This window comes from Oncorhynchus keta, chromosome 24, assembly GCF_023373465.1.
Source record: "Oncorhynchus keta strain PuntledgeMale-10-30-2019 chromosome 24, Oket_V2, whole genome shotgun sequence".
In the NCBI taxonomy this organism is placed as follows: domain Eukaryota; kingdom Metazoa; phylum Chordata; class Actinopteri; order Salmoniformes; family Salmonidae; genus Oncorhynchus; species Oncorhynchus keta.
The window spans coordinates 32,261,381-32,281,479 of record NC_068444.1 but is presented as its reverse complement, the minus strand read 5'-3'; the positions used below and the strand labels follow the sequence as shown (position 1 = coordinate 32,281,479).

Here is a 20,099-nt window from a genome sequence, read left to right as displayed (position 1 = left end):
TGAAGGAAAAGCAACCAGCAAGTGCTCAGCATATGTGGGAACTCCTTCAAGACAGTTGGAAAAGCATTCCTCATGAAGCTGATGAGGAATGATATTTTGAAGAATGTAAAATATAACATATATTTTGATTTGTTTAACACTTTTGTGGTTACTATATGATTCCATGTGTGTCATTTAATAGTTTTGATGTCTTGACTATTATTCTTCAATGCACAAATGTTTAGAAAACCTCTAGAATGAGTAGATGTTTCCAAACTTTTGACTGGTACTGTATATCCAAATATTTATCAGGTGCACAGAGGGTGTAAATGAAATGTAAGTGGTTACAGCTGTAGCCAGTTAGCCAGATAACACCTGGGAAAGGACGGACAGCGGGCATGCATTCCCCCTTGGAATAGTCTCACACACACACGCACACACTCACTCTCAAACTTACACGAAAAGTGCTTATAGCAATTGAAAAAGTGCCATGTACTCCAAATGCAATCCATTATGCATTTACTGTCAATACCCAGCTAACACTTTTGGTTCCTTGGAAGTTGTGGGAACGAAGCTATATGTTTCCTGACTGGGAAAACAGATGATTTTTAAAAAATGTTCTGAGAACGGAAGTGAAAATTTAGCCTGTTCTGGGAAGGTACATGTTTAGGTTCCAGAGAGGTTCTGAGAAAGTTTTACTATGGTTTTCTGAAAGTTTTCCTGGGAGGTTTTATTAGCGTTCCGAGAACGGAAATTACAGGTTATTTTAAGGTAAATAACGTTCGCTTCAAGAAGACGTTTAATAACATTACATTTACATTTAAGTCATTTAGCAGACGCTCTTATCCAGAGCGACTTACAAATTGGTGCATACACCTTATGACATCCAGTGGAACAGCCACTTTACAATAGTGCATCTAAATCTTTTTAGATTTAGATGCACTATGGGTTAACTGTTAACTGTTTTGAACACCAAGCACAGATAGGTCATGTGGCAATTAATTTCCAGAGGCATTAATCATGCAAACACATTTTATTGTTGCACGGTATCAGTGAGATTGGAACCTATTATATTTCACTGCCCCACCAGGATTGAGCTTGCAGTTTTGTTAAGCTGTTTATTTTAGTCTTTTCAACCAGACCCCATTTCTAAGGAAACAAGCACTCATTAAGATCAGGTGTGGCCAAATAGTGGGCGCGGCCAACTCACCTGAACACACTTAACAAGATAGAGGATAGAGAGAGTTTTGTTGACGATGACAACAGAATGTATATGATTTTAAATAACATTGTTAGATCATTCTTTGAACGTTACTAATGTTTTCTTGTGGTTTTTATGGAAAGTTTTCTAAATGTTCTGACAACATCACTTTAAATAGAACCGTGAACCAAGTACTGAATTCACCACCTAAGAAACATATGGTTGTCAGAACGTTATGCGCTAGCTGGGTATCCTGAACCATTCCTAGAATGTTGTGGGAAGGTTGTATGCAAAGTAACTGTAGGACAGCCATTCTCTCACCAAGCTTAAAGAAACATTTGGTTCTCAGAACATTATGTGCTAGCTGGGTATTATATCATCACATTCTATTGTACTGAAAATCAAAGCTAACGGCTTGACAAGCAGTTTAATTGTACGTTTGCCAACATCATTAACCTGCCGATACAATAAAATCACAATCGCTGTAGAAACGCAGGTCTCGTGCTTTATGTGAGAATAAAGAAGGAGTCCTGCATAGATATACCACTTTGTGTGTGTTTTAATACTCGGTCCAAGCAACCACTCTCCGACCCCATAGCCCCAACAGTTCCTTTCTCTGCCTAGCGCCCAGAGGGCACAACTGGAGCATTATCTGAAGCCCTTGACAAAGCACTTTCTCCAGCAGGACGCGGCGGTTACACACACAGCCACATTCAAGCAGACAGTTCCTCTTAAAAGCCCTCAGTTGTACCAGCCTGGGCTCTTACCGTAATTTGGGAACCAGCGTTTTGAAAAGAAAATGGGTTGTAGTAATGGCAGGAGAGTGATGGCATGCATAAAGGATTGCTCGACATGGAACAGTAGGAATGGAAGGGGGGGTTCTCTGGATCTCAGATGGGGCTGCGCTTCATTGCTTTGCCAGCACTGTAACTGCAGACTTGTACAGGGAAAACATATCTGAGCAGAAGATGAAGCCTCACTCACAGATATGTCTGTATTTACTAGTAATGTATTCTCCATTGCCTCAGAGTGGGGAGAGATGAGGATTATGTTTCTGGGATATATTTAAAAGCCGTTTGGAAATGGATTGGGTTGGATTGTACAGTCCTCTGAAAGTGAGAGCATTGAGAGGATGATTGTGAGAATAGAATAGAATAGAAGAGGTGATCTCTGAATGTTCTGCTCAGGGAATGAACTGACACAAAAGAGGATGACAAATGACTAAAACTTTACCAAAAACCCACCGCTATCAATCCCTGTCTGTTACCACCCACATGGAAAGTTGCTGTTACATTTAAGCCAAACCAGTTGAAACTGGGTCCCTCAATCAAGTTTATTGCAGGAACTGATAAGATACAACTGAAAGCCCAGCTAGCATATAAGGTTCTGAGAACCTTATGTTTCTTAGAGAGAAATTTCAGTACTTCAGCATAAGATTTCCTACAGGTTTCCTCATGGTTCTATTTAAAGCAATGTTCTCAGGAAAACTTTCCATAAAAACACAAGAAAACATTTGTAAAGTTGAAAGATTTTTCTAAGAATTTTATTGAATATTTTTTTGCAGCATCAACAAAATTCGCTCTCTCTTGTTAAGTATGTTCAGGTATGTTGGTCACGCCCACTAATTGGCAAAAACTGATCTTAATGAGTGCTTGTTTCCATTGAAATGTGGTCTGTTTAAATAGACTAAAATTAACAGCTTTGTATGATTGAAAATAACATGTCAGGGAACCATAGTAAAACGTTATCAGAACCTCCCTGCAACCTAAAAATGTACAATCCCAGAACAGGCGAATGTTCATTTCCATTTTCAGAATGTTTAAAAAAATATATATTTTGGGGGGATTTGGAAACTTATGGCTTCGTTCCCAGAACAAAATGGAAACGTACATTCCCACAACTTCCAAGGAACCAAATGTGCTAGCTGGGAGAGGTGCATTTCACTGTAATCTTTCGAAAACAGATCTTCACAGCAGCACACAGATGTGAGTGTAAAGAACATGACACTGTTTGCTTAGCAAGTACTACTTCCTCCTGATTCGGTTCACACCAAGGTTCGAACTCAGGACCTCTGCCTTGCTAGCACACTTTACCACCCTCCTGAAGCATCTTACTTGCTTTTCGCTGGTGCACGATACTTCAGGCTGACAGGCCATTTACACTAGGAAGCGACATTGAAACATCGGAAGCCATTCACTTTATAAGCTTGCTTGCTAGCTTGTTAGCACCCACATGAGGGCAAGGCAAGCGTGGCTAAACGAGTGCCACTTTTATAGTGTAAATGGCAGGTCAGAAGTAAGTTTCACACATCCCTATGTGCCATATTCACCCCTCAAACTACATGAGCACTGAAGCCAATTCAGATTTGATTTAACTCCTTATCTTTACATGTGGTTTAGTTGTTCTTTTCATTCTCACCAGTTTCCAAGTGGCTCATTCGACAAACCTCTCCAGTTCCCTACAAATCTTCCCCAGATCTTTGTTGTAAATGAGAATGTGTTCTGTCTTAGTCAACTTACCTGGTAAAATAAAAGCTAATTAATAAGAAATGAGAAAACATAGCCCATTCATGAAACGTGTGCTTTCAGAGGGGTGTTATAAGCAGCTTGCCTATTCCATTACCTCATTGTGCTCTAGCAGCAGTCTGTGCTGTTTACTATATGTATAAAATAGATATACAGTACAGTGCAGTTTGCATCTGAGACTGTGCATATGTCTCAGAGCACATCCATCCCTCTAGTCCAGAGGAGCTCTTTACTATCGGGAGGTTTACATTTTTCATCACAACAAGGATGGATGGCAATAGTAAAAAGTGGTTACTAAGCAACTGCTTCCTGGCTTTGTGATCAGTCAACTGTTGCAGGCGTGTGAGAATCTCTCTCTCTCCCTCTGACACACACACACACACACACACACACACACACACACACACACACACACACACACACACACACACACACACACACACACACACACACACACACACACACACACACACACACACACACACACACACACACACACACACACACACACACACACACACACACACACAGTCTTACGTGTTTTCTCAGTGTTTCACTAATAGGCAAAACTCACAGAATCTATAATGAATGACTGTGAGAAGGTCAGTTCTGGTGACTTATTAAAAGGAAATTCTACTCCAAAATTAATTAGAATCAAATAACGCTGACATCTAAATCAAAATATTTACCCCGTGTTTCTGGCTATGTTGTGACTATGGTAGCTAGTCACAGTAATATTGCCGCTTATTTCTCGTTTTTCAAGCAAAGGTCTTTAGGGAGTATGAGAGCACAGATGGTTGCTTCGCATAGCTGAGTTCTGCTAGAAGCAAGCCGAACCTATGGATGTGGACGCCTTGAGAGGGAGACGAAGGATGGGAGGAAGGAGAAAAAAAGAGAGACGGGGAGGGAGGGGAGAAGTGGAAAGTGGTCTCTTGCTGAGCTCTGATATTCTATTCACTCTCTCCGCGCCAGACAGAGAGCAAGCAAGTCAACGGCAATCTTGATAGAGGTAGGTTTTATCACCAAAACTTTAACTTTGACCTATTGCTTGTGCCTTAGCTTCATATGCAGATATCTACATTACATTGCGTTGTGCTTTTTCCTGTAAGGTAAAATTAAATACCTTACTTTTAAGCAGTCTAATATATTGAAATAGTAAAATATCGCCAACGAATAGCCTGAGTAAAAACAAATATTTGGCTGCAATTAAAACAGTTTTGTACATATGGGTTCTACGCTGTTAGAATTGTATGCATTTGGATATTTCCAGTTGCAACGTCTGCGCATTGAAAGGGATTTAAACAAGCACGTATTGACTGCATGCAGCCAATATGATAAGCCCAGAAGCCCTGAATGTCAAATACTTCACGAAAGGTTGTGACAAAAAAAAACGTTTATCGGAATAAATGAGTGTTTTCCATCGCGTGGCTGAATAGTTGGTAGACTTAATGCGCCACCCTTGACGTGCGGATAATGGCTAATTAAGCGTTTTGCTTGTTTCCTCTACAGCGCAACTTTCACCACAGCAAGATGTGCGCACAAACCCTACTGTTTAAAGACAGCTCGACCTAAGGCGCGCCATAGAAATCAGGACATTGGACAGCGACACCCGGTCGATTTCAGAACCTCCAACCCAGCGGAAAGCACAGAGTCCCCGGTTCTCGACTCTCCTATCAGAGCGCAATGGGTTGCAGAAGCTCTGCTATTAATGATAAACTTAACTCACTCTTCTACCCAGTATGGTAACAGTATCGATACTGAGGGGACCAACGCGAGTGGCGCATGCCAGGGTTGCGACAGCCTTGACAGACTAAGAGCCCTATCACATTCACTATAAGTATCAAGTCAGAAAAGAACACAAGCGTCGCGTCAGAAGTGAATTGACAGGTTAGACACACCATGGGGATACGGCACCTTTTGCTGCTCCTCATATACCTGGATCCCCTGAGCGTTTTCTGCGCCGCCACGGGAAGCAAGAAAGTGAAGACGGAGACCAAGAGGACTCCCAAGGCAAAAGAAGCCAACATCACCGCGGCGGTCCCCACCGCTGCGCCGCAGAAGAACACGACCAAGGACTACGATATGTGCACGGGTTACTACGATGTGAGCGGACAATTTGACAGAGAGTTTGCGTGTAACAACACGGTTCACCGCTACTGCTGCGGGTCCTGCTTCCTGCGGTTCTGCTGCCAGGAAAAAGAAAAACGAGTGGATCAGTCAAGTTGTAAAAACTACAACACGCCGGACTGGGTGAAAACGCCCCCCCCGTCGCCAGCCTCAACGGGACAGCCTTTTGACCCGAGCATGGACCAGACGAACACTGCGGTGTACATCACCTGTGGGATCATAGCATTTATTTTAGTGGTGGGAGTTTCGGCTAAAGTTGCCTACGACAAAGCCACAGAGCCTCCTCAGGAAATGAATATCCATAGGTAAGTCAGAATGACTGAATTAATGAACGCCTGCTTGGGTGCAAAGCCCGCTCGTATGTGTGCCGCAACATGATCTGGTTTATAATGTCTTGATACAAAAATGTCAATGTCGTTAAACATATTATTCTGTAATGAAATCATGTTCGCATGCAGTATAAAATATAGTATGGATTATCAATCTGTCAATTGAAATCTTCAGTTTTCCGTATAACATGGCCGAGTAAATATGGGGCGTATCCACAACCCCCAGTTGTCTAAGCTAGTACAGTACACCAAGAGATCTAACCCTTGAACTAAGAACACTAGCCGCACCTGGAACAGTTGTACAGTAGACTGACTATATTACTCCATGGCAATTAAGGGTCAGAGGTCATAGTTCAGCCTACTGTGAGGTTTCACGTGTCAGTTGTTATATCTGACATGAATGGGTCCCATTCTATGTGTATGAATTGTGGCTGTTCTCATACTTTTCAAACGTTAACTTTAGATGTGATTTAGATGTGCTTAAGATTAGATTTGTGCCAAATAGAAATTAATGGTAAATTATATATTGTGTCATTTTGGAGTCACGTTTATTGTAAATAAGTATATAATATGTTTCTAAACACTTCTACATTCATGTGGATGCTACGATGATAACGGATAATACTTAATTACCATTCCTTTATAATAATTGCCATTCATATCTATTGGGCACTAAAGAATTTGAAACACAACCCAAACGAACAGGAAACATATTTTTTAGAGTCACAAGCCTGATTTAGTCATTGCATACTAGGAATATGGGACCAAATACTACATTTTGGACTACTTTCTTTATTTTGACCCATACCTTTTTAAGAAAAACCAAATCTGTTTCTCTGGAGGATTGTATTAGTATAAAATATTAAAATATCCCAATTATTTTTGAGCACACAATATAGCTCAGTATTTGAATATTTGTTTTAAACAGTCATTGCTCATGTTTGTAGAGTCAATAGAGTCAATAATTTCAGACCCCACTATATATGGCTCTGGTTCTGCTTGCTCCATATGTGGCACCCCTAAACGTTCTATAAAGAACTCCTTTGTAGGGTTCTTTGATCCGATCCCCAGCCATGGGAAACACTGCAAACCTACGGAGGCTGTAAACAGTGAGCTTTGTCACTCAGCCAATAAGCATTCAACCAATCCATAATTGAAAAGCAAATGATTTGCGATTGTTGCAAAAGTTGCTTAAATTACCAAAAGAAAACACACATTGCATACACTGTTAACCTTCTGGATACAAAAATCTGCTATGTGATATTGGCACAATGTGGTTGAAAGTTATCTATTTATATATTGATACTTCATTATATGTAGCTTTTTTAAAAACCCAATAGGGGTACTTTTCTATTGGAGTTTGGACGTTAGGGGTGGATTTGGTAAGATGAAAAAAGACTAGCTCTATCTCTTTCACAAGATGTGTTTTTAATTCATGTCAATTTACCAACATTTCTGAAAATGGATATATTGCATTTTGGAATGAAACTCTTTTATATGAAAAAACATTGGACTTTTAACCAGGTAGAGATATGTTCTGCCAATACAGTCTGACACTGCTTATAAAAATCACCCTATCACCCACTCATAGTTCAAATGGTGCATATTTTTTTCCAAATTATATTCTATTGGATTATACAGAATTGAGGTTAAATGCCAGAATGCCATTAATACAGTAGTGTACACATGAAAGCCACATTTTTTAAAATTTAAAATTTACCTTTATTTTACTTGGCAAGTCAGTTAAAGAAAAAAACCTTATTTTCAATGACGGCCTAGGAACAGTGGGTTAACTGCCTGTTCAGGGGCAGAACGACAGATTTGTACCTTGTCAGCTCAGGATTTGAACTTGCAACCTTTCGGTTACTAGTCCAACACTCTAACCACTAGGCTACCCTTCATGGTATCCAATTGTTTTAGTAGCTACATTTGTTTTGCAGAGGTGTTCAAAGCGAAACATCTAAATGATTTGGATAGGCAGACTTGTTGGCTGGCAAACCAGGTGTGTGGGTGAGGGAATGATCCTACTGATCCTACTGATCCTACTGATGCATATTTGATGTCTCTTTTGAGCATTTTTCATTGCAGGTGTTGTGATGAATCTGGTTTCTGCATCATTTAAAAAAAATATATATTTTTTATTTCACCTTTATTTAACCAGGTAGGCTAGTTGAGAACAAGTTCTCATTTGCAACTGCGACCTGGCCAAGATAAAGCATAGCAGTGTGAACAGACAACACAGAGTTACACATGGAGTAAACAATTAACAAGTCAATAACACAATAGGAAAAAAAGGGGGAGTCTATGTACATTGTGTGCAAAAGGCATGAGGAGGTAGGCGAATAATTATAAACCCGATGTAATAATATGGAGAGCACTGATGATGCATCATTCCTTAAAATGGAAACGGATAAATCCAGACACACAGCAATGTCTATGCACATTTCCCTCGTAAAAATACTCGTAAAATGTCAAGGCCGGGCCTCCCGGGTGTCGCAGTGGTTAAGGGCGCTGTACTGCAGCGCAGGCTGTGCCACCAGAGACCCTGGGTTCACGCCAAGGCTCTGTCGCAACCGGCTGCGACCGGGAGGTCCGTGGGGCGACGCACACTTGGCTTAGCGTCGTCCGGGTTATGGAGGGTTTGGCCGGTAGGGAAATCCTTGTCTCATCGCGCACCAGTGACTCCTGTGGCGGGCCGGGCGCAGTGCACGCTAACCAAGGTTGCCAGGTGCACGGTGTTTCCTCCAACACATTGGTGCGGCTGGCTTCCAGGTTGGATGCGCACTGTGTTAAGAAGCAGTGCGGCTTGGTCGGGTTGTGTATTGGAGGACGTGTGACTTTCAAACTTTGTCTTTCCCGAGCCCGTACGGGAGTTGTAGTGATGAGACAAGATAGTAGCTACTAAAACAATTGGATACCATGAAATTGGGGAGAAAAAGGGGTACAATTGAATTAATAAATAATGTCAAGGCCTTTGTCAAACCAGTTTGTTATCAGTTGACTGTTATAGACAATAGAATTTTAAATATTACTTCTATTCAAAGCCCCCCCCCCACTTCCATACCACCTATCATACTAACACTTTCTCGGTGGTGGTGGTGGTGTGTGGATTCATAGCCTGCAGTGGTGAACTGACATGGGTTAATCAGCATTATGTTGGAGATTTCCACCAAGTAGCTGTTTGTAGTTATGTGTGTCTTCTCAGCTGTTTCCCGGCTCCCTTTGGGCTTTGCCACATTACAGTTACCACAGACGAGTGGACAACACATGTTGGAGAGAAGACATCGATGAGCGACCGCTGACAAACATTGTACTCTCCCTCTATGACGCATGGTCCTTTCATACATGCATGACTCAACCCATGACTAAGCTCGAGACAGTGAATAATGTATCACGTTAAGGTCAAAGTTACCATTATAATGGGCTCCCGAGTGGCGCAGCGGTCTGACGCACTGCATCTCAGTGCAAGAGGCATCACTGCAGTCCCTGGTTTGAATCCAGGCTGCATCACATCCGGCTGTGATTGGGAGTCCCATAGGGCGGCACACAATCGGGCCAGGGTAGGCCGTCATTGTAACTAATCATTTTTTTCTTAACTGACTGGCCAAGTTAAGTAAAGGTTCACATCTGCACAACAGCACATCCAATGTTAAAGTACCTAACTGAAAAACACAGGTGTGAAATAACTAAAAAACAGGAACCATATTTATAGAGCAGCAAAGGTTATGCTGTAGAGATATTTGAAATGCACAAGGCTTGGAGCAACTGCATCAATGCAAAAATCATTTGATTTCCTCCTCTTCCGAAGTGCTGCCAGAAAAACAATTGAATATTGTTGTTATTTTCTTTCATGAGGCTGTTGAGTTTTTCTATTCCCTCTCTTCCCTCTCCTCCTCGTCCCCGAGGGTACCATACCTCCATACGCACCTGGCGTCGGCCTGAAAAACAGTACCGTTCAACCTAATTACAACGGCTTCTCATAAACACAACTCTGTGTCTGTTTCTTCTGTTTTATGAAGGGTTCTCTGTAACCTTCCAGTGCCAAGAACACTCACTCACCTTGGAGTTTAGTGTAGCTGCTTGGAGAAGTTAGCTAAATATTAGTAACAGTAACAGTTGGTGCTCAAAATATTCAAAGTTCTCTCTCTGTGTGTCCCCAGGGCCCTTGCAGACATCCTGAGGCAGCAGGGGCCCATTCCCATATCTCAGTACGACTGTGAGAACTTTGCAGCGATGAACGGCTCTCCCAAAGACAACACTCCTCAACAAACCTCCTCCAAGAACCACTACACCCCTGTCCACCAGTCCAAGTCCAGCCACGGTACGTTACCTTTATAGTTTGGTACATATATTCTACTGTTTTGGGTACATATCATCAAAGACACATTTGGTGTAGTGGTATGAGAATACTGTGTAAAGTGTGTGAATGTGTTGGTGCATCATCATTATCCTTCATGACTTTGACCTGCTTAATCATCTGCATGAGACTGTTACTGAACTTAAAATGTGTCAGTGGACTCATTCTTTGTGTACGAGTGCACACATTGTGTGTCTACGGCATGCTGCCTGTCAATGGTGTAATCTCCTGTGTTAACATCCTATAATCATCCGATTTGTGCAAGAGTGAGAACAAGAGGGAGAGAGAGAAAGAGGGAGAGAGACAGTAGAGAGAGGAAGAGAGGGATAGAGACAGTAGAGAGAGGAAGAGAGGGATAGAGACAGTAGAGGGAGAAAGAGAGGGATAGAGAAAGTAGAGAGAGGAAGAGAGGGATAGAGACAGTAGAGGGAGAAAGAGAGGGATAGAGACAGTAGAGGGAGAAAGAGAGGGATAGAGACAGTAGAGAGAGGAAGAAAGGGATAGAGACAGTAGAGAGAGGAAGAGAGGGATAGAGACAGTAGAGGGAGAAAGAGAGGGATATAGACAGTAGAGGGAGAAAGAGAGGGAGAGAGACAGTAGAGAGAGGAAGAAAGGGATAGAGACAGTAGAGAGAGGAAGAGAGGGATAGAGACAGTAGAGAGAGGAAGAGAGGGATAGAGACAGTAGAGAGAGGAAGAGAGGGATAGAGACAGTAGAGAGAGGAAGAGAGGGATAGAGACAGTAGAGAGAGGAAGAGAGGGATAGAGACAGTAGAGAGAGGAAGAGAGGGATAGAGACAGTAGAGGGAGAAAGAGAGGGATAGAGACAGTAGAGGGAGAAAGAGAGGGATAGAGACAGTAGAGAGAGGAAGAGAGGGATAGAGACAGTAGAGAGAGGAAGAGAGGGATAGAGACAGTAGAGGGAGAAAGAGAGGGATAGAGACAGTAGAGGGAGAAAGAGAGGGAGAGAGACAGTAGAGGGAGAAAGAGAGGGATAGAGACAGTAGACAGAGGAAGAGAGGGATAGAGACAGTAGAGAGAGGAAGAAAGACAGACAGAGGCCCTGTTAGTGTAGATCATTTTTATTTATTTTTATTTCACCTTTATTTAACCAGGTAGGCAAGTTGAGAACAAGTTCTCATTTACAATTGAGACCTGGCAATCATTGTGGCTGGTGAGGGAACAGGGCCGGGCCGTCTGTGGCAGGGTGGAAATGGTGGACGCTGAGTGGTTCAGCGGGTGAGTCAGCCAAGGATGACACACTGAAACACAGACCGCAGCGAGACCATGACCGCGTCGGCACGCATGGGAATGGGATTCAACCACACAGCTGGGAAGTGGGAACAGAACAACACTGACAGGGGGAGTACATCTCGGTTCTGGGATCTCTGAAGACATACAGTCCTGCAACCACAAACCTGTCTCATGTTTACTGTGAGTGTGAGGCAGGACTGAGTTGAGCGAGAGGGAGAGGAAGACTAAAAGAGAAAGGTGTTTGAGAGATACTCAGTAAGACAGAAAACGAGTGCAGAGAGGAAGAGACTGTGGCCATATCCGAAAACCCATACTTCTGTACCTCAACACAACAAGAGAAAGGAAGGACAGACAGACAGACAGAGAAAGACCTAAAAATCCACTCGTATGGACAAAAGACATGCAGAGACACACAGCAGGACAGACAAACAGATGTGCAGGCTAGACAAACAAGTGTGTCAGGTTTCGGACCAGCTCATTTAGGTTGCAGAGCATTGCGGGCCATGTCGTCCCTGGTCTGTCGACCCTGCCGGTCTGTTGACCCCAGTCTGCTCCCAGGCAGCGGCCCTGTCTGTCCCCCTGACTCACTGTATCAATCTGGTCCTAATGCCCACCGAGCCGTGCAAGGCACAGGGGGAAAGCACCCACCCAACTGGATGACCTTGTGGGAAGTCATACTCAGCGGAGGTCAAGCATCTCGCTCTCTCTGTGCCTTTCTGTCTGCCTGTCGGGTTGTGTCTCTGTCTGCCTGCCTTCCTGCACACAATCGTTGTTAGTGTTAGCAAGTGAACATAGCTCATCATGTAGGCTAGCTTATCCCATCCCAGCCCAGCTCGCCCTACACTGTGAACCAGGAAGTCCTGTGGTCTTGGACATGAAAGGCAGTGACAGGCAGAAGAGATGACATGGGTAATGTGTGGGTATAAATTGGGAGTTGCCATTCTAACAGGATCAGGATCGGTGGTACAGCAGCACAGGGAGAGAGAGAGATAGAAACCACTCACTCGCAGTGAAATTGCATATTCATGTGTGGCAAAATGCGACTCCAGTATAATACCGTACTGTTGTGCTCCTGACTAGAGGATTTCTTTCTATGAGAGATGTCCCCGCTAAGGATGACACAGTTAGATAGACAGAACATGGAGAACGGAGAGAAAGAAAGAAACCGAATGAAAGAAAGACACAAATAAATGAATAAATTAAAGAAACCCCTACACACACGCTGCAGCCTTCCAAGACGAGCCCCTCAGGTCTCTTAAATCAGAATGTCCCAGAGTCCTCGGTAACCAGGTATAGCTAAAGCCTAAGGTCTGGAGAAGCCTAAGAGGACCCTCTCCAACTGAGCCTAGAGATGAAATGACATCCCCCTCTGATCCTAAAATGGAATGCCGTGTTTTTCCACATCACAACAAGAAAACCCACTTTGCCAAAAAAAACCAGATGATTTTCTTTTAGTATAGCTTTAGATGCATTCCAAAAAATGCAGGCCGGTTATGTCACAGGTATCCTTGGTAAATTGCTAGAAAACCTGTCCCGCCGTCCGGGCATTTTAAAAACAGATCCCGGAGCAAACTGTGCAGACAGCAGAATAGGATACCATGCTATTTATATTGTCATCCACTCTGCTTGAGTTGTAAGCTTGGAAACCTGTTTTTAGGTCTGAGAGTTAACATCACACACCCTGTAGCCACAACAAGGAAAAGTCCTTGACAGTTGTTCAGTTTAGAGGCTTGAGTGGATTTGACGTTAAACGTACTTCTGGGTTTGAAGTAAAGAAACGAAGCGAGAGAAAATGAATGAATCATTCTTTTTGGACCCATACCCTCTCACGGGGAAAAACATTTACATTACACTGCAAACACAGATTTTGTTACTGTATGTTGGTTGTTACTATAAGAAAAAAGGTGAATAAAGTCCATAATGAGTAGAGGAAGTTATGTTTATTGTAGTGTGCAGAATATCTGTTTATACTCCAGGATCCATATCCTTAACGTCCTATTTTTGACTCAACAACAACCACAGTTTCTCTGACATTCAAAGTCCAACGATGACTCTGATGCACAAACAGCTAATGGTGACTATATACAAATGACAACCATTTCATCTTCTCGCTTTTTACGTAACCTTGTTTTGATATGACTTTTGGACATTTCCCACAGCCCTTTAGTGCTGTGTGTGTGTGTGTGTGTGTGTGTGTGTGTGTGTGTGTGTGTGTGTGTGTGTGTGTGTGTGTGTGTGTGTGTGTGTGTGTGTGTGTGTGTGTGTGTGTGTGTGTGTGTGTGTGTGTGTGTGTGTGTGTATTTGGGTATTTGTGAGACTATGTGTGTATTTCTGCACGAGTATGGGTGTTAGTCTCACTCTCTGCGTATGTGTGTGTTTGTGTGTGTCTATTGCCTCGGAGAGATTGGCAGCACAGCATGCATGATTTTTGCCTGGATTACTAAACTATGATTTCATTAGTTTAATTAAGATATAGTTCGCCGATTGGCACTTTTCATAATCAGATTCAGTCTGCACTTTTTTTCTCTCGACATTTTCTGTTTTTCTAATCTTCCAACAATTAATCCCAGAACTGCACGGCTATTACATCTCCTCACTGACCTCCCTCCCGCTCTCCCTCCCTGTGGGCTTGGTAATCATCTCCTCCGTTTAAAGAGGGGTATTTCTATGCTGACTGTGTCAACATGGTTTGTATAAACCACCTCCTGTGTGCACCTGTGTTGTGTGTCAGAGCTTGCATGTGCTCATGCGCATGTGTGTGTTTGTGTGTGTGTGTGCGCGTGTGGTCGTGCGTGCGTGCGTGGTCGTGTGTGTATGTGAGAGGTATGTGGGTGTCGAAAGGCAGGTGCGAGGGTGTAATTCCTTTTATGAAGACCTTTAAGTGTAGCATCGTACAGTTACTTCTTGTTAATTAGAAGCAACAATTCTGACATGAAGAATAAGTATTGCACAGTACAGCATTGGTAGATTGGTTGTTACAAAGGCTGAGCGCTTACCGTGCATGGGAGGTTGAGAGAGAGAGAGAGAGAGAGAGAGAGAGAGAGAGAAGTACATACAGTACACGATACAGATGACGTGCATGCCACCATGTCCCCTACACAGTAGATAGGGAACTGACAACGCTGTAAAACCACTACACCATGTCAATTACCCCCGCCTGTCTCACTGTGGTAAAGCTTAATCGCCCTTGGAGTTGAATAACCTTGCCAGTCTCTCCGAGCTACACAACACCACATCTGTCCCTCTCATTCCATAATGAAATTATCTGATATTAACATTCTTCTGCTATATAGAGCCGGGAACTCGAGAAGGTAAAAAAAGTTATCACGTGTCGAAGGTACCTCTCTATCTCCTACATCTGTCACATGCATAGGTGCATAGGTGCATAGGTGCATAGGTGCATAGGTGCATAGGTGCATAGGTGCATAGGTGCATAGGTGCTCATTGGAGGTGAAAGTCACGTATCCTTTTATCAAGGACAACCAATTTGTAATGCATAGCCTTTTCCGTGGCGGTGCTTCACGCTATCTCACCTTAATACGTTGGGAAAAGAATCAGGAGAAGGGGATTGGGATTGGCTTTGAACAGGTCCTATCTCACCTTAATACGTTGGGAAAAGAATCAGGAGAAGGGGATTGGGATTGGCTTTGAACAGGTCCTTTGGATTCACAGGTTGTCATCGAGGGTCAGAAACATGGCCCAACCATGATAAAGGTTAGACAGGAAGGATCGGGTATGATATTGTGTGTGTGTGTGTGTACGTGTACGTGTACGTGTGTGTGAGACTGCTCACAACACAATTACCATGGTAATAGAATGGGAGGATAATACAGTACAGTAAGCCTAAGACATGATATCTGCAGCTATGGCAACCTCTAGTAAGTGAAGCATGATTGGGTTCAGAGTTGTCTTTCCTATGGATTTTTATTAGCATGTTTATTTATTTATTTAGACTAGTTTTCCTTCCATTTTCTAGTTTAAAGAGAGAATGATCAAGGGGTTCTGATAGCAACAGTGAGAATCAAAGTAATCGGAAGTGTCTGCTGTTCTTCGGTGATCAAAAAGAGAAACTTTGCAAGTAAGCAGTCTTTGGCAGACTCCTCCTTGATGTGCCTATAGATTTACACCAGGTTTCTGACTCTGTGATTGGCTCTTGCAGGTCTCCAATACGGGAAGGAGAGCATCCGCAGCAGTGGGGGTCACGACCTTCATACTTTCATCTCTTCCGGGTTCGTCACGTTGGGTCGCGGCCAGCCCAAAGGTACAGTACAACACTTTCTATATCAACACTTTCTATATCTATATAACCCTTAATCTTATCGATCCAACTCTATCTAACCTCTGACCCGTATAAAGCGTATGTATCCATATACCTCTATCCAACCCCTTATCCACCAATCACCATCCCTCCATACACTGACCAGACTCCTTCTGCTGAGTCAACAATGATACATACATCTCCTCTGCTTTCCTCTCTCATCTCTCATTCCCTCTTAACCTCTTTCTCCGTGTGGCCGATATCTGCCCTGCCTAGTACTACATGCTGTGTACTAATGGCATTGAAAGTATGCAACATTTTTACAATTTCACATGCTATAAAAGCTTTCTATTTTCGCGTACCCAAAATGCTTACGGTTTAGAACGCAGGTACGGCCCCTCTCTCCTCTCTCTCACACACACACGCACACGCACGCGCACGCACACATGTACTCACGCACACACACGCGCACACACACACAGTAACGCAAGCATTTTGCTGCACTCGCTATAACATCCGCTAAACTGTGTACGTGACCAATAAACGCTGATTTGATTTTGATTTGACTCTCTTTCTCTCTCTCTTCACCCCGGACAGTTTCCCTCTCTAACCCAGAAGGCCTTGCGTTCTATTGGAACTACCCAGCCTCCCCCATACTGCGCACACTGTACCTCTGCCAAGTTATATACATTATTATCGGTGTACATCTTTGTTTGGTGTCAAGAAAATTGGGGTAAAGGAAATAGAAAATGCACAGAAAAACAGCGATGTTGCCGTCTACCTGGCTTAGAGCGTGGGGTGGAAATCATGACCCAGCCATCTACATACACCCACGGAGGACACACACACACACACACCTCCTCAAGATGGATGTCATTAGCTAGGCCCTGTGTTTCCCCGTGGGTTAAATACTGATTAGTATGCATCACTGTAGACTGTCCTGTTGTGATTCATTCTCCTCCATTTACCTTCCATTTAACACACACTAGGGATATGTCACTTCTAGAAGTTGCAATGTGTGTGTGTGTGTGTGTGTGTGAGAGAGTGGGTATATGCGCGCGGCTGAGTGTTTAGTTTAGTTGATTAGGATCCCCATTAGCTACTGCACATGCAGCAGCTACTCTTCCTGGGGTCCACATATAAAACATTAATAGGCAACAACAACATCAGATATGACATTAAATAAAATACAAAAATAGAAAATAAGAGTTGTATATATATATATATATATTGTGTGTGTGTCCATCTCCTCCCACTCTTTTGTGTTGCTAAATGTATACTGTAGCTGATACACACATATTTCTATATACAGTGCCTTCGGAATGGATTCAGACCCCTTGACTTTTTCCACATTTTGTTTAGGTACAGCCTTATTCGAAAATGTATTTAATTTTTTTTAAAAAGCTCAGCAATCTACACACAATACCCCATATTGACAAAGTGAAAACAAGATGTAAGACATTTTTGCAAAACCCCCCCAAAAAACAGAAATAACTTATTTACATAATTATTCAGAATTGTCTGTAGAGCTCCGAGACAGGATTGTGTCGAGGCACAGATCTGGGGAAGTGTACCAAAAACTGTCTGCAGCATTGAAGATCCCCAAGAACACAGTGTCCTCACTAATACTTAAATGGAAGAAGTTTGGAAGCACGGCCAAACTGAGCAATCGGGGGAGAAGGGCCATAGTCAGGGAGGTGACCAAGAACCCGGTGGTCACTCTGACAGAGCTCCAGAGTTCCTCTGTGGAGATGGGAGAACCTTCCAGAAGGACAACTATCTCTGCAACACTCCACCAATCAGGCCTTTATGGTAGAGTGGCCAGACGGAAGCCACTCCTCAGTAAAAGACACATGACAGCTAGCTTGGAGTTTGCCAAAAGCCACATAAAGAATCTCAGATCATGAGTAACAAGATTCTGTGGTCTGATGAAACCAAGATCAAACTCTTTGTCCTGAATGCCAAGCGTCACGTCTGGAGGAAACCTGGCAACAACCCTATGGTGAAGCATGGTGGTGGCAGCATCAAGATGTGGGGAATTTGTTTAGCGGCAGGGACCAGGAGACCAGTCAGGATCGAGGCAAAGATGAAAGGAGCAAAGTACAGAGAGATCCTTGATGAAAACCTGCTCCAGAGCGCTCAGGACCTCCTGGAGCCCAGCCAGAGCTCAAACTTGAACCCGATCGAACATCTCTGGAGAGTCCTGAAAATAGCTGGGCAGCAACTTTCCCCATCCAATCTGACAGAGCTTGAGATGAGTTGATGCTGTAATTGCTGCCAAAGCTGCTTCAACAAAGTACTGAGTAAAGGATCTGAATACTTATGTAAATGATTTCTAACAAACCATCTCTCTCTCTCTCATATATATATATATATATTTCCATTATAATGGAAATATCAAATTTACGTACAGACCAGTCAAAAGTTCAGACACACCTCGTCTCTCTAACCCAAAAGGCCATGCATTCTATTGGAACTACCCAGCCTCACCCATACTGCGCACACTGTCCCTCTGCCATGGTTCTAAATGAAACACAAGTCTTTCACAAGACACCGTCACTGGCCATAATGACACAACATATTACATCAACTGGAATGACACTGGAACTCACGGTAGCACAAAAGAAATACAAAAATATTCAAATGAGCCTCTGCCACCGACATTTTAGTTATGTCTTCTTCCGTCGCCATGATTTCTGGTCCCCTTTGGACGGTAGCAGTACAGTAGAAGAGTGGATGGGAAAAGCTATATAAATGATTGTACATTAGGAGATGTATATCATCTGTTTCCACAGAGTCAATACTTCTTGAATCCATGTTCATCACATCCGATGAGGAACATGTAATTGCGGCTCTGCAGATTTACACAGGACACATTTGTCCCTGGGTTTGGCTGACATCTGGTCTGTTGCCTGCCCATAAACCCTGTACTCTGTGGGGCTGAAGGGAGGGTTGGAGCTGGACCAGAACTGCATTGGGTGATATTCCAAAAATCAACATCTCTCGTCCTCACGAGGAATGGAGAGAGGGATTCAAATGTATTTTTCAACCTATTCTGTTCCATCTGTGAATATTCTCTGCTTTGCCTCTGTTGTTTTAATGAGAGAATGATGATTTATTGTTTACATCAAATTTGCAGTTTCTGTGTCTTTGCTCCTTTTTTGTGTCTCAGTGTGTTATGGTCCCCGGGGGTAGGACTATATACAATGGTATTCATCCAGAATGGCTACAGTCTCTCTCTCTCTCTCTCTCTCTCTCTCTCTCTCTCTCTCTCTCACGAAACATGAGTAATGTGAATCGCTGCTACATTATATATCTGGTATTCTTTTTTTGTTTTTATATTCTCTCTACCAACATCACAGATGATGCTTCCTCTGCTTCCATCCTTAGCTGTATATTTGTGAGGCATCATGGGGCATGGTTTAGCAAAAGCCAGAGTTTTGTAACAATGGGTAGTCATTGTTACAACATTTCCAGATTGGAATCTTAGCACTTAGAATATAACAGATCTCCTGGGCTAGCTTGCGAAAAATATACACAAGCAAACTAGGTCTTGTTACAGCTACAGTAGTTCTATGGTGTAGTTGTGTTTCTGTCTCAGTTTAGCTCTCTTTTTGTCATGCAGTCCCTCTCCTCCTCTGTCTTGCTCATTTTCTCTCGCCCCCCCCCCCCCCCCCTCTCTCTCTCTCTCTCTCAGTTGATTTCTTCTCGTTGTGGGTAAAAGCTTTGGATCAAAATCGGAGGAAAAAGGTTATTTTTGAGTCCTGATTTAGTTTTCAGGGCTGATGTTGAATAAGCAGGCGTCTGTTCAGCTAGTTAATTACAGCGTGTGTGTTGTGTGTGTGTTTAGTCGTTAATTACGGGCAGTGTGTGGGTTTGTGTGTTGTTGTTTCCCTGGGGACTATATAGCAGAGGTCAAAGGGGCTGGAAGCTTCACATCTGTCTGTTAGGGTTTACCACAACACTGGGTCCACCTCAAAGGAGTTCAAGCATAGCCTTTACCCAGAGCACAAAGACTAAATTATATATAGGCTAACTCGGTCTTATCCTTGTACAAAGTGTGTGTGTGT

At 43.0% G+C, this 20,099-nt stretch overlaps 1 protein-coding gene across 5 annotated transcripts in view; it reads left to right on the top strand.

The window, feature by feature from the left end:
* Positions 1 to 4,671: 4,671 nt before the first annotated feature.
* LOC118357734 (protein shisa-6-like) overlaps positions 4,672 to 20,099 on the top strand; it is a 68,271-nt gene continuing 52,843 nt past the window's right edge. For all 5 annotated transcript variants that reach the window (XM_052478158.1, XM_052478157.1, XM_052478156.1 and 2 more), the window contains exons 1-4: positions 4,672 to 4,714; positions 5,215 to 6,137; positions 10,322 to 10,482; positions 15,931 to 16,032. In XM_052478158.1, the coding sequence (XP_052334118.1) occupies positions 5,605 to 6,137; positions 10,322 to 10,482; positions 15,931 to 16,032 (796 nt within the window). In that variant the 5' untranslated portion in view covers positions 4,672 to 4,714; positions 5,215 to 5,604. The remainder of the gene's footprint in view (positions 4,715 to 5,214; positions 6,138 to 10,321; positions 10,483 to 15,930; positions 16,033 to 20,099) is intronic.